This window comes from Lacerta agilis, chromosome 2, assembly GCF_009819535.1.
Source record: "Lacerta agilis isolate rLacAgi1 chromosome 2, rLacAgi1.pri, whole genome shotgun sequence".
Taxonomy (NCBI): Eukaryota; Metazoa; Chordata; class Lepidosauria; order Squamata; family Lacertidae; genus Lacerta; species Lacerta agilis.
This window is the reverse complement of record NC_046313.1, coordinates 18544156-18566177: the sequence shown is the minus strand read 5'-3', so window position 1 is coordinate 18566177 and position 22022 is coordinate 18544156. Positions and strand designations below refer to the sequence as shown.

The 22022-nt window shown below is 49.8% G+C and overlaps 1 protein-coding gene across 1 annotated transcript in view; it reads left to right on the top strand.

The window, feature by feature from the left end:
• The window catches only part of KCNH3 (potassium voltage-gated channel subfamily H member 3), a 60961-nt gene that overhangs the window by 37648 nt on the left and 1291 nt on the right, over positions 1 to 22022 (top strand). Inside the window, exons 6-14 of the mRNA XM_033138788.1 lie at positions 3021 to 3178; positions 6435 to 6642; positions 9900 to 10166; positions 12048 to 12247; positions 15514 to 15763; positions 16657 to 16871; positions 18494 to 18777; positions 19815 to 19918; positions 20056 to 20123. Of these exons, the coding sequence (XP_032994679.1) occupies positions 3021 to 3178; positions 6435 to 6642; positions 9900 to 10166; positions 12048 to 12247; positions 15514 to 15763; positions 16657 to 16871; positions 18494 to 18777; positions 19815 to 19918; positions 20056 to 20123 (1754 nt within the window). The remainder of the gene's footprint in view (positions 1 to 3020; positions 3179 to 6434; positions 6643 to 9899; positions 10167 to 12047; positions 12248 to 15513; positions 15764 to 16656; positions 16872 to 18493; positions 18778 to 19814; positions 19919 to 20055; positions 20124 to 22022) is intronic.

Genomic DNA, 22022 nt, shown 5'->3' with positions numbered 1-22022 from the left:
ATTTAAAGAAATCTCTGGACTTCCCACCTTCCCCTCCGTGGGTCCTATGTGGTGTAGTGGTTAAGAGCGGTAGACTCGTAATCTGGGGAACCGGGTTCGCGTCTCCACTCCTCCACATGCAGCTGCTGGGTGACCTTGGGCTAGTCACACTTCTCTGAAGTCTCTCAGCCCCACTCACCTCACAGAGTGTTTGTTGTGGGGGAGGAAGGGAAAGGAGAATGTTAGCCGCTTTGAGACTCCTTCGGGTAGTGAAAAGCGGGATATTAAATCCAAACTCTTCTCTTCTACTCTTCTTCTATTGTTAACCTTTTCAACTGCATGTTTTTCAATAGTCCATGTTTTATATAGCTCAGTTATCGCCATAGCACTTGCTACATTACAAGTGTTATTGCAATCCTGCTGAAGTTTTCATCTGCTTACAGATGAATTACAATTTCCCCCCATTCTTTGTTAAAGTTTTGGTCTTCTTGGTTCCCAAGCTTTCCGGTCAGTTTTGCCATTTCGGCATAATCCAACAGTTTAGTTTGCCATTCTTCTCTGGTAGGGACTTTATCTTCTTTCCATCTCTGGGCTAGTAGCATCCATGCAGCTGTTGTCGCGTACATACTCTTCATTGTCAAAGAATGAACACTTACCATTGTTTCCGCGGCTCCAAATACCCACACACGCCACTCTAGAGTCTAGGCAGCTATTCCCAGGTCCATGCTCCATGGAGCACTTGCAGCAACTGAGGACCACTCCAGCAGCTTATGAACCTTCCCCCAATGGGCTGTGCACACGCAACCGGAGGCTATGCCTACTTGGAAGCTGCCTCTGCTCTTCTCACTTCTGTCCCCTTCTGGTTCTGGGAGACAGGAGTGCAGGATTGGGTGGGGAAGCTCCTGGTTCCTACCCTTATCTGGGAGGTGCAGCCAGAGGTCTTCGCAGTCAGTGCTAGGTAAGCACACCGTTGGTGACTGAGTAGCAGTACTTGCAAGATCTCCAGCCTCTTTTAATCCACAAGAAAAAAGTTTATTCACAATATGACCTATTCCTGTATACAGCTTGTGTGATTTGCTTTAACTTTTATACGGAAACGTAGTTCCCTTTGTTAAACCCTTGCTTTGCCAGGGACTGGATCTGCTTGCCTTTGCTGATGTCAGGATCCCTGTGCCAAGTTCAAGAAGCAAAACGGCTTTGTTCACATGTGTGTGTGTGCATGTAACAGATACCAAACTTTCGACAACAAAGAAGCAATGCGATATCCAGCGCCATGCTTGCCAGCTGCCAACCATGGCTGATTTCTCCATTTGTTTATTTCGTAAAAGTTATATACCGCTTGATTGGGGGGGGGAGAACCCCTCAAAGTAGTTTACAAAAAACTAAAACGATATAATTATTACTTTTCATTTCATTTCACTTTAAATGTGTATAACTCCTTTCTATATTATTATACACAAGGCAGTCAATAGCAACAAAATATGCAGTGAAGAACACACACCTGATAATAATCTGATGCAATACAAAAAGTCATAATAAAACATGAACGACTGAACAACAACAACAAAACATAACTTTAAAATGGAACGACTTATATTTTCTTCTTTCTTCTTTGGCGATCGCTCGTAGCCAAGAAAGATTGTCTTTGATAAACACGGTCTTAACAGTGAGTCTGTAAGTGACTGTGGAGGCTAATTCTGGATCCACACGTCCTTCCACAGTGGGGCCATAGGTTTCCGGGCGGGAGTTGATCACAGTGAGGGTTTGCCAAATGTGCCTTCCTCTTAGCACGTTTCTCCCTGTAAAAAGTTCCCCTCCTTCCTCTATCACAGCATCAGGCAGAGATTCCACCTCCTCAACCAGCAGGCATCTTTTATAGCACACATCACCTCACGTTGCCTCAGTTGAGTAATTCCCAACAGACATTTTTCTCCACATTCATTTCTGAGTCATCAAATGATAGGTCAATTGGTAACACTCACACAAACACACGATACAACACTTTAGCGTGCAGTCATTAATTGCGCCCATTTATCAGGTGAAGCAGTTAAGGCAGAGCCAGCTCCTTTACTATTCACGGTGCCTTTCAGCCTGTAGCCTCCGCTCCTATGCCTTCCTCAGCGTTTGAGCTGAAAGTGTGGGAATGTTCAGGGTGGCAGGAGAGGATATATTGTTTATTAATATCCTTCCTAACTTGCGTTAGCAAGTTTATTTACTTAGCAGAGTTTACATCCCCCCTTTTTACATGCACAGCAGATAGCTGGTTGCAGGCTCGTGCGAGCTTCTCACTAATATACAATTCAGTCCGTCTCAGATTGAATTGTAAATTCCTAGTAAATTCCCTTGAATCCCTCTTAAAAGACTAAAGACACCACAGTCTTATTGATAAGTAACAAAAAGAAGGTTTACACACAATCAGGCAGAGCACAGTGTGATCGCTGAAGGCAGACTTAGTTACAAATATGTACATGCGGATCTACCCCATAGGGAGGAATGATTCCAGTGCTTCGGCTAGCTGGAAGCAAGCAGAGCAGTCCTAGCTAGAAGTTGGTCAAACGAGGAAGGAAGTGAAAAAGAGTGAGGTGTGCTGACTCGTCCTTTTGTTACTTGGACACGTTAGGTCACGCTCACCTTCTATCTATCACATGCAAAAGGAAGGATGCTCCAGCCAGGGGGAACAGGAACAGGAAGTTTTGACTGGCTGAACCAAACATTCCCTTGCATGTCTTCTCTAGCATTATAAGGAATGTTGTACTTGACTGCTCTCAGTGGATTACATCCCACAGAAAGGAGGCAGCCAATCCTGATTAAAGCTGTGTTTCTTTCTTTATTTCCATTTAGCTTCACCGCAGACCATAGTCTAGCTCAGCGGTGATGGGGAAACTACAGCTAGCCCTTCACATGCCCTGCTTGACTACAACACCCATCAGCCCTAGCCAACATGGCCAATGGTCAGGAATTATGGGAAATGTAGTGCAACAGCAACCACTGGTGGAACTGCTGCGGACTTGCTCCTTAACACTTCTGCCCTTTCTTTCCAGATATCGTGCTGAATTTCCGCACCACCTTTGTGAGCAAGTCAGGGCAAGTGGTGTTTGACCCTCATGCCATTTTCCTGCACTACCTGACCCGCTGGTTTGTACTGGACCTCATAGCAGCACTGCCGTTCGACCTCCTCTATGCTTTCAAGGTCAATGTGGTGAGTTTTGGGTGAGGCGCTGTGTTACAGGATGCAAAAAAAGGGGCTGAAGTCTGCAGCTGCCCGTAGATCTCCCACTGGGAGCCTGGTGCCATTTTGCTGGGCAAAGCTGGCATTATAACCTAGTTGGGTTTGGGGTTTTCTCCTACATCACTCCCTGACGCAGGTGGCGCTGTGGTCTAAACCACAGGGCCTAGGGCTTGCCGATCAGAAGGTCGGCGGTTCGAATTCCCATGACGGGGTGAGCTCCCGTTGCTCGGTCTCTGCTCCTGCCCACCTAGCAGTTCGAAAGCACGTCAAAGTGCAAGTAGATAAATAGGTACCGCTCTGGCGGGAAGGCAAACCGCGTTTCGGTGCGCTGCTCCGGTTTGCCAGAAGCGGCTTAGTCATGCTGGCCACATGACCTGGAAGCTGTCTGCAGACAAGCGCACAACCCCACAGTCGTCCGCAACTGGACCTAATGGTCAGGGTACCTTTACCTTTACCTTTTACCCATGTCACTCCCTGAAACTTGTCTCTCTCCCTCTCCCTTTTTCCTCAACATTTGATTTACATGTAAGCAAAAACAAAACCTAAACGCTGAAATACGTTTCTGCAGCTAAGTCATGCCTTCCGTTCCTATGGATTGCAAGAATCGCGATTCATCAGGCATGAGAGAAATCTACTCTGTATATGCTCAGAGGTGCTCTTCACCCCAGGCCTGAATTAAAACAGCCCACGCTAATGCATCATACGGTTGATTCAAGTTATCAACATTGTCTGAAACACACTTTAGGGCCCAGTGGGGCTAATAATCACTAGCATCTGCTGGGCTTATACAGTTTGGAAAAGCTGGCATGTCCTCCCAAGCTCGGCAGTGGCCCGATGGCATTGGCAGAGTCACCTCTGTGGGGATGTACGGCCTCCTTAGCGAGAGACATTAATGCAATGATAAAAAGAAACCAGCTTGCTGAAGATTCTTAGGTGATTGCCCAGACATTATGTTAAAAACATGAATGCACTGAATACACCTGTTTTTTTTGTTTTTTGAACCATAACAGCTTCAGCGGTGTGTGTGTGGGAGGCATAGCTGTCAAGTTTCGGATTTGAAAATAAGGGATCAGCAGTCTCACCTATCCCGGGGACAGTCACATGTCAGTGGTGGGCGGAGCCAGAAGCAAAAGTGGGCGGAGCAGCAATGTAAACTCCAAGCGGGCTTGGGCTCGGAGTGGAGCAAAGAGGAGGGCAGCCATGTGCTCCGCACAATGGAGCCCCATCGTCTTCTTGTCTGATCCCATCAAAACAGGACAGGAAGCAGCAGCTGCTCAAAGGCAGCCAGGCTCCGCCCGCCAGCTAACCCTATTGGCCGGCTGAGGGGCTTGGCGGCAACGGATAGGGGCAGATGCAGGGGGAGGAATACACCCCTCTGTAAGCATGGGAAATAGCTCCCACTTGCTTTGAGGGCTGAGGCTTTTCTCTCCAAGTAGACGAGGTCTTCCCACCCAGGCCAGCAGGGGAGGAGCTGCTTCCATTAAAAACGGGAAATTTAAGGGAAATAAAAAATAAGGGAGAGCAGCGGGGAACTGCTTAAAATAAGGGAGAATCCCGGGGGAAACAGGATACTTGACAGCACTGGTGGGAGGACAAGCAGGACTGCAAACATTGCATGTGGGGAGGCAAGCTTCCTCTTTCCCCCCCCCCCATGGTGCGGATTAATACCCCTCCCCACTTCAGAACTGCTGTTAGCTCTAGGCCAGAAGCTTCCCTTAGCTCCTGTGGAACTCTTCACTCTTAAATTAAGGCATAGTGCTTCCTCTTTGCTAGGGGGCTGTCCTGGTACCTGGGCTCCAACCCAGTTTTGAGCTCCACCCAGACTCTTGAGAGTCCCGTGGACTGCAAGAAGATCAAACCTTTCCATTCTTAAGGAAATCGGCCCCGAGTGCTCACTGGAAGGACAGATCCTGAAGCTGAGGCTCCAATACTTTGGCCACCTCATGAGAAGAGAAGGACTCCCTGAAAAAGACCCTGATGTTGGGAAAGATTGAGGGCACAAGGAGAAGGGGACGACAGATCAAAGCTACTAACATGAGTCTGACCAAACGGCGGGAGGCAGTGGAAGACAGGAGTGCCTGGCATGCTCTGGTCCATGGGGTCATGAAGAGTCGGACACGACTAAACGACTAAACAACAACACCCAGCCACCTGCCACCCCCACCCCCATTTTGCAGATGACCTCCCAGTTTGTGGCAGGCCTATATCCAGAAATGTGATAACGAGACGGCCACTTGGGCTGTTGGCTGGTGTCTTGACGGAAACGGCAAAAACCTAAATCTAAGTGTGATGCACTTTAAAGCTGTTTAGCTAATTAAGCTAATTCATTAGCAGACCTGGCATATATTTTATTGTTTTCCTTTCCTTTCCTTTTCTTTACTCTCCCCCCCCCCAAATAAAGTCATGCTTTAAATTTTGGGAAGAAAGATAGTAAACTGACATACCCACCAACCATTTTTCAATGAAAATAGGGACGTCCCGTTCCATAATGATAATTTTACTGTTTATACCCCACACGTCTGACTGGGTTGCCCCAGCCACTCTGGGCAGCTTCGAACATATAAAAATACATAATAAAACATTAAACATTTTTTAAAAATACACCTTCCCTATACAGGATTGCCTTCAGATGGCTCAGAGGTCGGATAACTCCATACCTTCCGATGTTTCTCCAGTGAAAATAGGAACATCGTAAGGAAAAGTGGGACCTTCCGGGATCAATTCAGAAACAGGGACGGCTTCTCTAAATTAGGGACATCCCTGGAAAATAGGGACACTTGGAAGGTCTGAACTTATATTTAATTCAGAGGGAGATGCATTCTGAAGGGTATCTGGTTGTAGTCCCATTCTTGAAGATCCCTTCTTCCATTACCAGGAGCGCCAACCTGTCCCCACAACAGTGGGTGCCTGGGTCCGTGGGTGCCATGCAGCTGGCACCAAAACTTGTGGGTGCTTGGTACCTTGATGGAAAATTTTTATAGGTCCTCAGGCACCCAGGGCCCCAGGTAGTTGGCACCTATACCCATCACCCTCCCACAACTTCCCCTCCGTCAGCCCTCCAGGACATCCCCTTCTTCCCTAGTTCGATTCCCACCCCGGCCATCCACATTGTAGCTCCCCTCCACGTCCGAGGGGGCAATGCAAGTTGACGCAACTTCTCTCTCTCTCTCTCTCTCTCTCTCTCTCTCTCCCCCCCCCCTCCCTCTCTCCTTCCCACCCTACTCAGTACTTCGGGGCTCATCTGCTCAAGACGGTGAGGCTCTTGCGCCTGCTGCGGCTGCTACCCAACCTGGACCGGTACTCGCAATACAGCGCCGTGGTGCTGACCCTCCTCATGACCGTCTTTGCGCTCCTGGCGCACTGGGTCGCCTGCGTCTGGTACTTCATCGGTCAGCGCGAAGTCGAGAGCAGCCCCTCTCAGCTGCCGGGGATCGGTGAGCGGTTGTTTTTTATTTTGGAGGGGGTCTTTGCTCTTCCCACCACATAAGCAAGCATTGTGCGACTCAATGGGGGGCGCGCACACGTGTGTGTGCATGCGCGTGCGTGCACACGCGTGCATGCAAACCAGCCGATGCTGCAGGTGCCACATAAATAATAGTCCTGGCGCGCACGCTCGCTTTCACTTTGGGGGCGATGAGTTCTCCTATAATTACTGTTGTCTACCCGACTCCTGGGACTGCGTGACGGCAGGCTTAGCAAGCAAGCGCTGCCTTTACCTTGCCAAATCTTCTGGGACTCGGATCCTGACAATCAGCGGGCGGAACCTCGGTGCTCAAAAGCACTTGGCACATAGTCGGGAGATATCTCCCAAGCCCCTCGCTTAATTTATCTCGGTGTGGGATTTACTGACACAAACGCACACCTTTTTCATCTATCTCCCCCCACCCGCCCCCAGCCCCGTCACTTTTAAAAAAGCAAGCAATATTTTTTTTCTCTCGATAACTGCAACTGGAGCAACTGATGTTGGCTGGGTTGTTTTGGGACATGTTTTGGGGCTCTTCTGTGCGCTGGGTTGTTTTTGGCAAGAGAGGGGAAAGGGCTGTTCGTGCATTTCTGTGGAGCTTGCCTGAAGATCCCAACCTCTCCTGGCACTTTGGGAAAAAACACCAAACCGAGTGAAAGGAAACAGACCCCGCCACCGCCACCCCCCACCCCCCGCTGCCCAATTTTCGTTTGCAGAGATATGAGGGTCAGAGACGAGCAGGGATCTCGTGACCCCACCTCGTGATTTTAAATGAACGAGATGCTAGCCAGGAAGTAAGCCCAACTGAATTCAGTGGGGATTACTTCAGAGTAGACACAGGTAGGATTGCAGTGGACAGGCTGTGGGGTGGGAAGTGGGATGCTCCTCCAAGATACATCCCACACACACCCCTCCCCGAGGGTGAGACATGTAGGACAAACCCCAGGAAATGATTGCACTGTATATACTCCTGCTCCTGGGAGTCCCAGTTTTGAAGTAAGAGTGAAACCGGCATAGGGGAAGCAGCACCAAAACGCATTGCAGTATTTCAGAAGAAACCAGTAGATCCGCCATGGATTCCAAGAATGGGTAAAAATGTCCTCAACCCACAGTAAACGGGAATGTAAAAGGTAACCCGTAGAGTAGCTGGGGATGGGGAGAATATGCCTTAAAACACACACACACACACACACACACACACACACAGACACGATAGGAATTCTGTGCCCTGAAAAACTGGTCTCTTCAACCTGTGTAGTCTTTGAGTCCTCAACACCGCCTCTGGGACCAGCTCTGTCAGCTCAGGAAGGGAGACTGCTGGGCAGCAAGGCGGGCTGTAAACCAGCAGAATCCCTAATCTGTCCGATTGCCCAATGCCAGGAAGGCACACTCTAGATCCACCCCCCCCCAAACTGGACAGAGAGCCTGGAGATAGAATCTGTATAGACCACAGCAACTCCCACTCCCCAACCCTCGAATCTGGCCTGGTGCTGCACTGAGTACACAGGTGGGCACAGCCGGGTGAGACCAACCAACTCCACCCTGTTCACCCACCCAGGTCTCAGTGATGCATGCCAGATCAGCCTCCTCATCCATAATCAGATCATGGATGAGAGAGATTTCATCTGGGCCGACCTGGCAGTCTCAGACGCGAGGGCTGGCCGATATGACAACCCCCTGATCTCCCCACCCCCACCCCACAACAGTCCAGATGGGGGAATTGGCAAGCCTTTTCCTGTGCTTTCTGCTGCCTGAAGATAGCATGCTGTTGCTATCCTCGCGAGTACCGCACACCTGCTGAATAAGCGCATGAGTGGGATGTGCTGAGACTAGCTCTTCTCTGACCTCATTCACCCATGCCTTCAGCTTGAAAGCCTACAGCACGGCAGCCATGGGCGTAGCCAGGGGGTGGGTGGTTGGAGGGACAGCAGCTCCCCTAAATCACGTTTTTTTAAAAAAAATACTTAATTAAAAGTAGAAATAATCAGAATGTTTGAAATTCAAATGCTCGCTGAGGTCACTTGGGTGGCGCTTTCTGTCGCAGGTAGCTCGGTCCTACCACTCCCCACCCCCACCCCCCCAATATAAATTCTGGGTACACCCAGGCTTCACCTGTACAACTGTACACACAAGGGATTCAGCACAATCTGGACCCCGGTGGCGCAAGCTTGTACACGTGGCAATCTCCTGTTGCAGACCTTGGGCACAGACACGCAGGGCAAAAGGGGGTGTCAGTCGCCTTCGTGCCCTGAGCTGCTGAGAGCCATTTGGCTGTACTGTATTGGAAACGACACCCCCTGTTCAGATGATGAGGCGCTTCCTTCTGCTCACGGGCCCTTCCTTGTGGCAGAAAATGGGACCAAATGCCTCTGGGCAAAGATTCTGTGATTGTGAGGAGCAGTGGAGCCCTGTTGGTGCAGAAGGGAACTGTGGTCTAAACCACTGAGCGTCTTGGGCTTGCTGATCAGAAGGTCGGCAGTTTGAATCCTGGGGTGAGCTCCTGTTGCTCTGTCCCAGCTCCCGCCAACCTAGTAGTTTGAAAGCATGCCAGTGCAAGTAGATAAATAGGTACCGCTGCGGCGGGAAAGTAAAACAGCATTTCCGTGCACTCTGGCTTCCGTCATGGTGTCCCGTTGCACTAGAAGCAGTTTAGTCATGCTAGCCACATGACCCGGAAAGCTGTCTGTGGACAATCGCCGGCTCGGCTCCCTCGGCCTGAAAGCGAGATGAGCGCTGCAACCTACCCCATAGTCGCCTTTGACTGGATTTTACCGTCGGGGGTCCTTTACCTTTTACCATGTTAAAATCTGGGATATAAAAGCTCCCCAATGGCTCCTGGGACGTGGGTTGCGGGCGCAAAATCAGAATGTCTAGTCGCCATGTCCTACATGAACTCTAACCACTACGCCACACTTCCTCTCACTGGGGTGAACCTTTCTGTTTGCAAAGTCACAGCTCCTGTGATAGGCGGAGCTGCCAGCGGGGGGCATTGTCTCGCTCTGCCCATGCAACGTGATTATTTTCCAAGTTCTGTTGTTTTTATTTCTGGAAAGGAAAGCACTTCCCTGTAAACGGCACAGGAGCGCTCGTGCAAATATATATATAGTATATAAACTGATGCTGCGCCCTTTTCCAGATCCTTGGTTTCTTTGAAGGTTTTTGCCGGCTAGCTTTCAGGAGGAGGGGATCTTTCTAATAACCTGCTTCCCCCCTTCCCCTTCCTCCCAGGGTGGCTGCAGGAGCTGGCCCGTCGCCTCGAGACGCCCTACTACTTGGCTCAGAGGAACAGCAGCGCTGAGGACGATTCCGTCAACGGGACCAGCCCGGCTCTGAACGGCAGCACGTGGGAGCTTTTAGGGGGGCCCTCTCTGAGAAGCGCTTACATCACCTCCCTCTACTTCGCCCTCAGCAGCTTAACCAGTGTGGGCTTTGGCAATGTGTCGGCAAACACCGACTCGGAGAAGATTTTCTCCATCTGCACCATGTTGGTGGGGGGTGAGTAAGTAAGGCCCGAAGCCTGAGGCGGCAGTGGGCTGGGAGTGCCAGAGCATCGGCAGGTTTTGCTTTGTTTTGTTTTGTTGTTTTTTTTTTAAAAAAAGAAAACAACAATAACACGTCATTCTGCTCTTCCTCCTCGTTTCGCTTTTCTCAGCTCCTGGGCAATCTGGTTATCATGACAACCACACCTTCTATAAATACGGCTTTTAATTTGGTGCCGTCCCAAAAACCCAGCAGCAAGGCGGTGCTGGTGTTTTGAGAACCTTCCCTTACAGCAGGAAGGTAGTTTGAGGGCCCCGGTTCTTTAAAATGGTTGGTTCAATCTCTAGGCCTAATCTCTAGTCTAGGTGCTGTCGGACTTCAACTCCCAGCAAGCCCCAGCAAGCATGATCAATGGTCAGGGATGATGGGAGTTGCAGTCCAACAGATCCCACCAACCCACTGCCCTTAGATGAAAGGAGGTAGGAAATAAACGAGAAGGGGGAAACATGAGGATCTGCTGTGTTAGTATCCACTGTGGGCAACCTTCAGCAAGGATGATACAGGTGGGCCCAAGCGTTGGGAGTTTGTGGCATTCTTGGACAGGGACAGGAATGTCCACGAACTTAGCGAAGGCTTGCTGCACTCATGCCTGCTGTCCTAGAAAACGAGAGCAGAAAGTCTTCTGCGCCCAGTACGTGTTTCTGTGTGCGTCTGTGGAGTGGTCACAAAATTAGGGAATACCTTCAGCTGTCGCTAAAGTTAATGAACTGGAGGTGAAAAGCCAGTCTCTCCCCGCCCCCGCCCCCCGGAGAATTAAAAAGAGAGAAATATGTGGCACAGGGTATCATCTGCAGATCTGTTTCTAAAACTGTTGATTTGAGATTGATAACCTTGAATGGACAACTCTGCCTTTCTGGGCTTGCATATGCAGCAGAATGAGCTTGGAGTGAGATGGGTTAACTTCTAAGGTGGCGGAATGGACTGTATTAATTTACGCTGCAGGTGTGTGTGTGGTGTGTGGGGGGGTGGAATTGTGTTTTTAATGCTCACTTATGTGAAAAGCACCCAGCAAGTAGAAAACTAGCTCAGTGGTGCTCCTTTTCTTTTTAATTACTTGCAGGGAATTAATTAATTACTGGGAGGGGGAGTGACATTTCAAAAAGGTGACCCACCACCTGCAGCCTAAAGAGGTACATTCTACTACCTCAGAATTCTGCAACCTGCGTAGTAGTAGTAGTAATTATAATTATAATAATTTATACCCCGCCCATCTGGCTGGGTTTCCCCAGCCACTCTGGGTGGCCCCCACAGAATATTAAAGACACAAGAAAACATCAAACATTAAAAACTTCCCAATACAGAGCTGCCTTCAGATGTCTTCTAAAAGTCAGATAGTTGTTTATTTCCTTGACATCTGGAGGGAGGGCATTCCACAGGGTGGGTGCCACTACCAAGAAGGTCCTCTGCCTGGTTCCCTGTAGCCTCACTTCTCGCAGGGAGGAAACCGCCAGAAGGCCCTCAGAGCTGGACCTCAGTGTCCAGGCTGAACAATGGGGGTGGAGACGCTCCTTCAGGTATACTGGGTCGAGGCAGTTTAGGGCTTTAAAGGTCAGCACCAACATTTTGAATTGTGCTCGGCAACATACTGGGAGCCAATGTATTTGGGTTGCAGGTCAATGGATTCTTGTTCAGGGCAAGGCAGGGCGTGGAAGACCAGTGTCTTCGCCGCCATGCCTTGCTTGTGCTTTTAGGTCACATATATTGCTTGGACTTTGCACAGGTAGGCAGAACAGAGTAGCCATTCATCCCTCGGCAAGGGGTGGCGGAGGGGACATTCTGCTCCACATTTGCCGGACTAGCTTTGACGCCGTTCTCCTTCCTCTCCTCCCCCCTCAGCCTTGATGCACGCGGTCGTCTTCGGGAACGTGACCGCCATCATCCAGCGCATGTATGCGCGCCGCTTCCTCTACCACAGCCGCACGCGTGACCTGCGCGACTACATCCGTATCCACCGCATCCCTCCGCCGCTGAAGCAGCGCATGCTGGAGTATTTTCAGGCCACCTGGAGCGCCAGCAACGGCATCGATACTCGTGAGGTGAGGCGGGAGGCCAGGGTAGGGTGAAGCATTCCTGTTCTGCTGAACGCTTGTTAAAATCAAACCCAAGGCTAGACTCCTGGGCACCACGCAGTTCAGTGGCACAGTCCCGTTCACTCTCTGCTTCACAGAGTTGCAATGAGGATAAAATTGGGCGAGGGGCATGATGTGCCGTGCTGAACTCCTTGGAATAAGCGTTGGATGCATGTGAGGATAAGGATCGCAACAGAAGGAGGCACATGGAGTTCTTTCTGGGGGTTGATAAATGGCAGGAAGAGTGGAATACACTGACATAGCAATAAATGCTTAGAAAAGGTGGTTTGGCTATTAAGGGGGAAAGGAAATAAGAGTAGGCGAGCATAAACTAATGGAAATGTTCGCTCGCCCTCAGTCCGTGCTGAAATCCGCCCTCATCATCCTACACACTGTTGGTGCTTTAACCTTAAACCAAGAAAAAAATGCACCAAGAACTCTGGCCAGTAAATTTCAATGGTGGGAATAAATCCTACTCACAAGTAAAAAAAATCAAACAAAAGTATGTATTCTGAAAAGAATTACAAACTTAAAACAAAGAATGCAAACTTTAACAAACAATACAACTTCAAACTCACAGTGATATGTGTGGCACAATAATTTGTTACAGTATAAGAATACAAAAGTTTTTAATTAACAACAAATTTATATCAGTCCATACTCAGAATGGCCGTTTCATGTATTGAGCCGAAGTTAAGAGTCGATTCTGGGTCAAAATTTCTATGATATAGTAACTAGGTGTGGATTGATCAATGTGTATTTCAAACTTTTTTGTACGCACAAGATATATTTATGAGTTCTACAAATTAACAAGACCCCTAAAAAACTAGCTGACGAAGGTGTCCACATCGAAACAGGGCCCTGTCCTGGTTTTTGACCCAGAAAACTTAAAAACTTTTGTATTCTTATACTGTAACGAATTATTGTGCCACAATTATTTGTTTGATTTTTGACTTGTGAGTAGGATTTATTCCCACCATTGAAATTTACTGGCCAGAGTTCTTGGTGCATTTTTTTCTTGGTATATTTAATCACAAGAACTCCAATTTATTTAACCTTAAACCAGGCATCATCCCCAAACTCGGCCCTCCATATGTTTTGGGACTACAATTCCCATCATCCCTGACCACTGGTCCTGTTAGCTAGGGGTGATGGGAGTTGTAGTCCCAAAACATCTGGAGGGCCGAGTTTGGGGGTGCCTGCCTTAAACGTTGCATTCCATTCAGAATCTTCCCCTCCGACACCCTTTCATTGCCGAACAGCTGCATCAATGATTCCCAAACTTTTTTGGGGGGGGGCCCTTGGTTCCATGAGCTCCTCCCCAGCACCCCCTACCCTGTAAACAAAAAACAAAAAAGCCCATTAATCAGAAGAGTGGTTTGCACAACCCACTGAGGATAGAATAGTAAAATCTGACACAGAAACAATTGCACATTTATTCAAAATCCAGTTAAAATTATTTAATTTATTCACTTGATCCAGTGATGCCCCCCCAGAGGGAATCCCACTTCCCACTTTGGGAATCACTGAGCTAGAAGGTAGTCTAGTGTATCAGGAATGCGGGTGGCACTGCGGTCAAAACCACTGAGCCTCTTGGGCCTGCTGATCGGAAGGTTGGCAGTTTGAATCCCCGTGACGGGGTGAGCTCCCGTTGCTCTGTCCCAGCTTCTGCCAACCTAGCAGTTCAAAAGCACACCAGTGCAAGTAGAAAAGTAGGTACCACTGCGGCGGGAAGGTAAACGGCGTTTTCATGCACTCTGATTTCCGTCACTGTGTCCCGTTGCGCCGGAAGCGGTTTAGTCCTGCTGGCCACATGACCCGGAAAGCTGTCTGTGGACAAACGCCGGCTCCCTCGGCCTAAAAGCCAGATGAGTGCCGCAACCCCATAGTCGCCTTTGACTGGACTTAACCGTCCAGGGGTCCTTTCCCTTTACCTACCAGTGTATCAAACTGGCCTATCTGAGCCTGGCGGGGAAGAGGAGCAGGCAAGGTGAGCACACCTGTGAGACCTTTTCCCAGGGATGAGAACCTAAGATGAGCCCTGTTGGATCAGGCCAGAGGCCCATCTAGTATGGCATCCTGTCCTCGCGGTGGTAACCTTTGGGAAACCAGCAAGGGTGATTTCAGCACAAGAGCTGTCTCTCCCCTTCCTGTGGCTTCCTGCAACTGGTATTCAGGAACATCGCTGCCTCCAGCACCCAAGAGTTCTTAGGTGTGGGAAGAGCTTTGTGCACATGGTGCTAAAACAGAAGGCGGGAGACATCAAAATGAGCAGCTGAATTCTGTGGCTTGTGTAAGACGTTCGTATCAAGCAAGCCTGTGTGCTAGGCGTCAGTGGTTTTATTCTGCTTCTTCTGTTCATGGAGAGGGGAGAGGAGTAGCAGGAGTGTGCCCTGGCCAGTGGAAATGTTACCTAGCTTCCTCTAAGGCGCATGAGGTTTCACGGAACCCACTCGCATCTTTTCTGGCATAAGGGCTTGAAACCTGTTTCAAAACGAAACGAGCCGGTGTTCATCAGGTGCGGAGTTTGGTGCCCATTGCAAAATTCCACACTCTCTCTGGGCTCTGTAGCAGATGCAGGTGGGATTAAACAGGAGGTTTGTTTTACCACACTGGCATCCCATCCTTACTCCAAGGGATTCAAAGCAATGTAGAAGGTGTTATACAATGGTTATCCTCACGAGTCATGACGACGTGTATTCGCATTGGGTTGTGTGACTGGCCGTGGGCCCCACAATGAGGAATGACAGAGGATTTTGATCCAGGTCACCCATCCAAATCTAGCATGCTCATCACACCACACTGATTCTCTGCATTCAGGAAGATCTGCTGCTCCTTTTAAATCTTGGGCTGCATCACGCTTTCCGAAAGCTGGGTTGTTGGGTAGAGCCAGAGGCCATCCATTTTGGGGACTAGGGCATGTGTGTGTGTATGTGTGTGTGATGTGGTCTCTACACTTGGCTTTTATGCACTTGATTGCCATTAGTGGCGATGTCTTTAGTGGCGGGTCTTTGGGCCCATTCAACAGACCCTTTTCTCTCACTTTCATCACTTTTGTGATGTACTTTTGGGGAAAAGGGGAGCAGGCACCACCAGTCTACATGTGTTGTGGGACGCGGATGGTGCTGTGGTCTAAACCACTTGCCGATCAGGTCCTTCACCTTTATGTGTTGATGATGGTATCAGTCGTGATGCTGCCACCATGACCATTGCCTGCCCTTTCCTCCCTCCAGTTGCTGCAGAGCCTCCCGGATGAGCTTCGCGCAGACATCGCTCTCCACTTGCACAAGGACCTGCTGCAGCTGCCCCTTTTTGAGGGGGCCAGCCGGGGCTGCCGGCGCTCCCTTTCACTCAGCGTCCGCACGTCGTTCTGCACACCAGGGGAGTACCTGATCCGGCAGGGGGATGCCCTCCAAGCCCTCTATCTTGTCTGCTCAGGCTCCATGGAGGTGCTCAAAGACGGCACTGTGCTCGCCATCCTAGGTATGGTGACCTCTTTTTTTTCCAGCCCCTTCTCTTCCCTCCTAGGAGTGGGAAATTTGGTGGCATTTGGGAAGGAGGGAGGAAGGAAAATGGGGAGGGAGGGAGAGGCAGGCACACTTCTCTGCTTAAGAGCTGCTGCATGTGGAAAACCAAAGGTTCAGACTAGGGTCTTCTCCTTGACATGCTAGATTTCTATGAACACGAGAACGGGACCTTTTCTGCAGTGGCTCCCCGTCTGTGGAATGCTCTCCCCAGGAAAGTTTGCCTGGTGCCTTTGTTGTACACCTTTAGGCGCAAGGCAAAAACCTTCCTTTTTAACCAGGCCTTTGGTTGATCCGATTTCAAAATGTATTTTTGTGTGTGTGTTGGGGGGGGGTGTTGGGTTGCTGTTTTTAGTTTTATTAGGTATTTTGTGGTTTTGTATCTTGATTTTATTCTGTGAAGCGCCCTGAGACCCCTGGGTATAGGATGGTATATAAATTCAATAAATAATAATGAAGTTTTTATATGGATGGAAAATGGAAGCATATCACTTCGCAGCAGCATCCTGAAGTTGTATACACCTCCAAGACAACTGGAACATTTCCACCCCAAAGATGGAAGATCAGATTCCCATTCTGTTCTGTTTTGTGTCCCCAACTCTTAAGCCCTGCCAATGCCACTTTCCAGTTCAGGAGTTCATTTAGCTCCTTTTGAAAACCAGCACCCTGCTTCTCTTGCTAAGGCAACCCAGGTAGGTGCTGCAGGTTGGCAGACCCAGGTGTGTCGCAACAGGGTTCCACAGAACTAGCTCGACAGGCCTTTAGATGCCAAGGGAGAAAGTGTCCCGTCCAAAACTGGGGCTAGTACTATTTTGCGAGTTGGATCTCACCAATTGCCCCTTGTTCTTTCAGGTAAGGGGGACCTAATTGGTTGCCACATCTCATCCAGGGAGGAGGTGGTCCAGGCCAATGCGGACGTGCGGGGCCTCACCTACTGTGACCTGCAGTGCCTGAGCTTGCCTGGCCTTCTCGCCAGCCTGGAGCTCTACCCAGAATTTGCCAGCAAATTTCGCCACGAGCTCCCATGCGAGCTCAGCTACAACCTGGGCGGAGGCAGCAGCTTCCAGGTGAGTGGAAAGAACAGCTGCAACAGGGAGGAAAGCACTGTAAGGAGTAAGCAACAATTGCCTTTGAAAGGGTCATGGGTGCATTAAGGCCCTTCAATGCGACCTGTTTATTGAGCATTCATCCTGATTTGCTTGCCCAAAGGGTTGGATTGTGTCTGGGTCTTTACTGAGCATTTGTTCTGATCTGTGATATGACAAGCATTTATTCTGATTTGCTTGTGGGATGTGTACATGCCTGCCTTTTAGTCATTCATTCATTCATTCATTCCACATTGTTCAATTCATTTTCTTGTTGCCTTCATAATGTTCTTTTTTTAAAAAAAGTAGATTGGTGACAGAATCCCCAAAACCACTTTAACTGTGCGAACCTAGTTTTCCAATATGCACCTGAACTCTTCCTACAAAACAGTGGCTTTGTGGAGACACCCTTTGGGACACTGTCATTATGCAGAGCTCTTTGTTCTTCAGGGCATTGCTTATTGCCCTTTCAACTTAACCCAGAAAGCATTTATCCAGATGCAAACTCAGATACGGCTGGGCAACTCTTCAGCATCCACTCCAGAAACAATCCAGAGCTAATAAATAAATTACTTTCCTAGGAGTCTGATGGGTGTCTAGGAGGTTAACCCAGATTATGTCTGGACCAGCCTCCTTGAAAGGGTTGGAGCATCTGGGGAAGGTGGAACGATTAAAGAGGCGAGTTCATCTGGTTCCTGCTTGCTTGGACACTTTTATATCATTAGCTGAGCTCCCAGCCATTTCTTCTCTGACCCTGGCATGCAGGGTCACATCCATGGCATGAGAGCAATGGTACCAATGACATGATTGCTGCATTGCCAGGGCCTAGATAGTGTGAGGAATTTTCCCACCGCCCTTCAAAATTGTGCTCGCTTTGCTTCCATGCTGTATAGTAGAAAAAGGGAGCTTTCTCTCCCAGGAGCACAGAAGCGGTGGGCTCCCTCTCTTTCCTGCTCTGCTGAGCTGTACTCTCCAGTCCCTGCAGTCTCCCACACAACATACATGCACGTAACACACAGAGAGAACTCATCTGATTGAAGGTGGCAGCTCAGCAGTGGGGAAACTGTAGCCCCCCATCAACTGTGGGCCTAGATGTATCTCGGCAGCACTGAGCCCAATCTGGATTGATTCTGGAGCTACGGCAATAGATGGCACGGAGCCCAGTCTGGAATTGAACTGAAAGAAGTGGACTTAGTAAATGAACCAGGGATTCTTTCTGGAGATAGTTGGCAACTGTAGCCTCCCTATGCAGACTCCAGAACTGGTCTCCGTTTAGTCAAAAGATAAAGCTGGAAGGCTCTGTTCAAAGTGAAGAGGCTTTTGACGGCCACATGTATGTCAGCTCAGTGGAAAATCCACACAAACACTGCAATGAATGTCACTCCTGCATGCAAGAATTCTGCGGCGTGCAAATGCTGAGAAAGTCACAGTTGGTTTGGGCTTCTCTGCACATGCATATCTCTTGTAGAATCATCACATTGCCTTATGCTCTATAGCTCAGTGTCTAAGCATCTTCCCCTTTTGCAGCGGACAATTCAGAGAAGACAGCAGGTTGTAAATGCGGCAACAGAAAGAGGTTGCATCTGCTTTTCCTTCCTTTGCAGGCTGAGACCCCATTGCTGAGCAACAGGGCACCCACCGCGTTGCTTTCCACGTTGGGGAAGGACTCCGATACTTCGTTCCCTTCACGCCGCAGAACTCCGTGCTTGCCCACAGAGGCTGTGGACGAGCCCTCCAGCCCCTTGATCCCCTCTTCCGCTGGAGGCCACGGCAATCACCCGCCACGGTCAGGCTTTCCACACCACCCACCCCCTGAAACTTCCTCACGCCCCACGGCGTTGCGGCTACATACAGCTCCCTGCAGTGGCCCCCCAGACCTCAGCCCCAGGTAAGGAGCACGCAGAGACAGACAAGAAGATGAACAGAGCAGTTGAACGGAGAACGCAGGCAGTGGCGTGGGATAGCCTAGCTTCTGTTGTCTAGGCTCTGGCAATCTCTGCAGTGTGCTATACGTGGGGCTACGTTTGAAACTGCAGCGAGTGCAGAATTTAGCAGCCAGATTGCTGATCCGGGCAAGACAGTCTTCAGGTGTAACAGCGATATTGGCACGACCGCAGCACCTACCAATTAGTCTACAGGCGTATTTCAAAGTGCTGCTTTTGACCTATAAAACCCACAGGCAGCTCAGAACCTGCAAGGACCATCTCTCCCCAGATGAAGTAATCTGGAATCTGACACCCTTCTGAATGGGCTGCCTCCAGGAAGGTGCGGAGGGTGAGGACACAAGAACAGGCTTTTTCAGTCGTGGCTCCCAACTTTCGGAGTGTCCTCCCTTCGGATGTATGCATGGCACCCTTGTTGTATGCTTTCAGACTGCAGGCAAAAATATTTTTTATTTACCCAGGACCTTTGGTCTTTAATATGAAGGGTAGCCAGTTTGAAGGACAAGCATCAAAAGAAATCACAGGCATTAAGCAGGGTGGTAGGATTTGTTTTAGACACAAACACACACACACACACACAAAAATTAGGTTTTGTTTTATTGCTGTTCTTATATTTGGTTATAATGTTCCTTGTTATTTTTATCCCTGCTATTTCTATTTTTATCCTGTAAGTTGCTTTGAGACGCTTCAGTGTAAAATGTGACTGATACAGTATAATAGATGAATAATGTGCTTCTATAGACACCTCTGGAGACTTCCCAGCGTTTTGAGTTCTCACAGAGAGGGAGCATGGAAGGGGTTTTTCTCCTGCAGGAAACATCTGCTGCCCATGTGCTCTTAGTCCCCATCTGGCGTACCTGCGGCACTTGCCCCCCAAGAACCTGCCCTGCCCCTCTCAACGTGTTCTGTCCCATGATTGGAGTGTGATATAGAATTCCATCCTCCTAGGGCTCTATATGATCTGCTCTTTCTCCCTCTGAAGGGTTGTAGACGGCATCGAAGACGGATCCGGTTCCGACAAGCCCGTGTTTAGTTTCCGCCTCGGCCACTCGGGCCCGGACTACAGCAGCCCTTCACCTGGCACAGGTAAACCATTCTGCATGGCCTTACAGGGAACAAGGCGTGACCGTTAGGAAAACGTGGTAGCAGCACACAGGTCAGAGAGTTCCTGTGGGCTTCATTTTCCATGCCTCTGCTGACCCAACCCGCTTCTCTCCTTACAGACAGCGGCCTGCTCACAATCCCCCCAGAGCTATCTGGTGCAGACACCATTGAGAAACTGCGTCAAGCGGTAAGGTTTTCTTGTGTCTTTAAAGTGGTTCATGTATACTAGGCATAGCTGTCAACCCTCCCTGCTGTTTCCCAATGCTATAATAAGGGAATTTCCTGCAAAAAAAAGGGAAAGGTTGACAGCTATGTCTATACAGCTATGTTGAAAGCCCTACTGTCTACTTGACAGTAGGGCTTTCAACATTGCAGTGTATCAGCAGCCAAATGGCAACAAACCGTGATGCACTGGCCCCAGCCAGCGAGGCGCCAGGTGAAATTGCCACAGCTCTTATAACGGGAGCTGAGGCGCTTTAACCCCAGTGCCTCATGGGCTGCGTCCAATACAGCTGGTCCCAACCTGCTGCTCAGCTGGGGGGCGGAAGAGCTCCTGCCCCAAGTGGAGCCAGCCCCAAGTCCCCCGACGCTTGCAGGGGCAGGTGAGCTACCTTGCCCCCCACTCCCCGAAGACTGACCAAGCGGCCAGGCTCCTTGCATTTGACTGCCTTCACCCATATGGGTGCACTGCCTCTTTCCTCTGTGGTGCACCACAGGAGGAAAGACGCAGCCCACCCTCCCAGGCAAAGTCTACAAGGCGTGGGGTGCAAAGCCACCCTATCTGCACCTTGTGGAGAGGGGCTGCTGGCAAGCACTGGACCTGCCAGCAGCATCAACGAGCCCCTACACGGCCTGGCTGCCTTCCACCAGGAGAGTGGGCGCAGCACGCCCACCTTGGTGAAGGCAGCCAGGCGGTAGCCCTGCTCCTACTCACATGCGCGCAGGGTCAGGTGTCTCAGCTGCAAAGGGAGAGCACCTTCCTTGCTGTGGGCTCCGTGAAACTGCTTGGCTGAGGTGCACTGCAGCCAAGCAGTTTAAAGAGGAGAAGGGAGGAACAAGCTGCATCAGCAAGCTTGTTCCTCCCTCTAGCGGGGCAGAGTGTGATGGCGGCTTTACCAGCAATATACTGCTGCGTGAAGCTGTCATCGCAGTCTCCCCTCCCATACTGGTCCTGGGCGATGTTCTTCTTTGGCGATCATTCGTAGCTGAGTAAGATTGTCTTCCATAATCATGGTTTTAAAAGTGACTGTGGAGGCCAATTCTGGATCCACACGTCCTTCCCCAGTGAGGACATAGGTTTCTGGTCAGGAGTTGATCATGGTGAGGGTTTGCCAAGTGTGCCTTCCGCTTAGCACGTTTCTCCCTTTCGACCTGAGTATGAGCATCTTTCAAAGCCCATGACACCTTTGGTAAAGGCTGTTCTCCAACTGGAGCACTCGCAGACCAGTGTTTCCCAATTGTTGGTGTTTATACTACATTTTTTAAAATTTGCCTTGAGAGTCTTCATACCTCTTTTGTTGACCACCAGCATTACGCTTTCCATTCTTAAGTTCGGATATATCGCCCAGCCTACCCTCAGTAGTATATCACGGGTGAAACAGCAGGTGCTCCTCTGGTGCCAGAGAGACTCAGAAGCAGCTGGCTTCTTCAAAGTGCTCCACTCAGTGGAGCAGTTTAACAAGGCCCATACCCTGCAGGGTGGGGGCTTGGTCATCTGAGAAACGGGCAGTTTAAGCAAGCCTACTTATCAGCTGTTCAAGCTCCCCACCTCCAGCTGGCGCAATGGCCTCATCTGCCTTCATATGGGCAGGCCTTCTGGGAGAAAGGTGGGCTGCCCATGTGAAAATGGACAGGCTCTGTGCACTTGGCTACTGCCACGTTGCAGCCTTCAGGCAGGAGGGTGGGCTATGTCTTTCCTCTTGGAACCAGGAGTAAGGAAACAGTGTGCCCACTATGGTGAAGGCAGGCAGGCGCCTTTGAATGAGTCCCCCCAGCCCCATAAGCTGCTGGGGTGAAACTACCCCAACTTCCTCTGAAAGGCTCCCACTCCCCAGCTGAGCAAGCCTGATGCTTCTCTGGCTGGCGT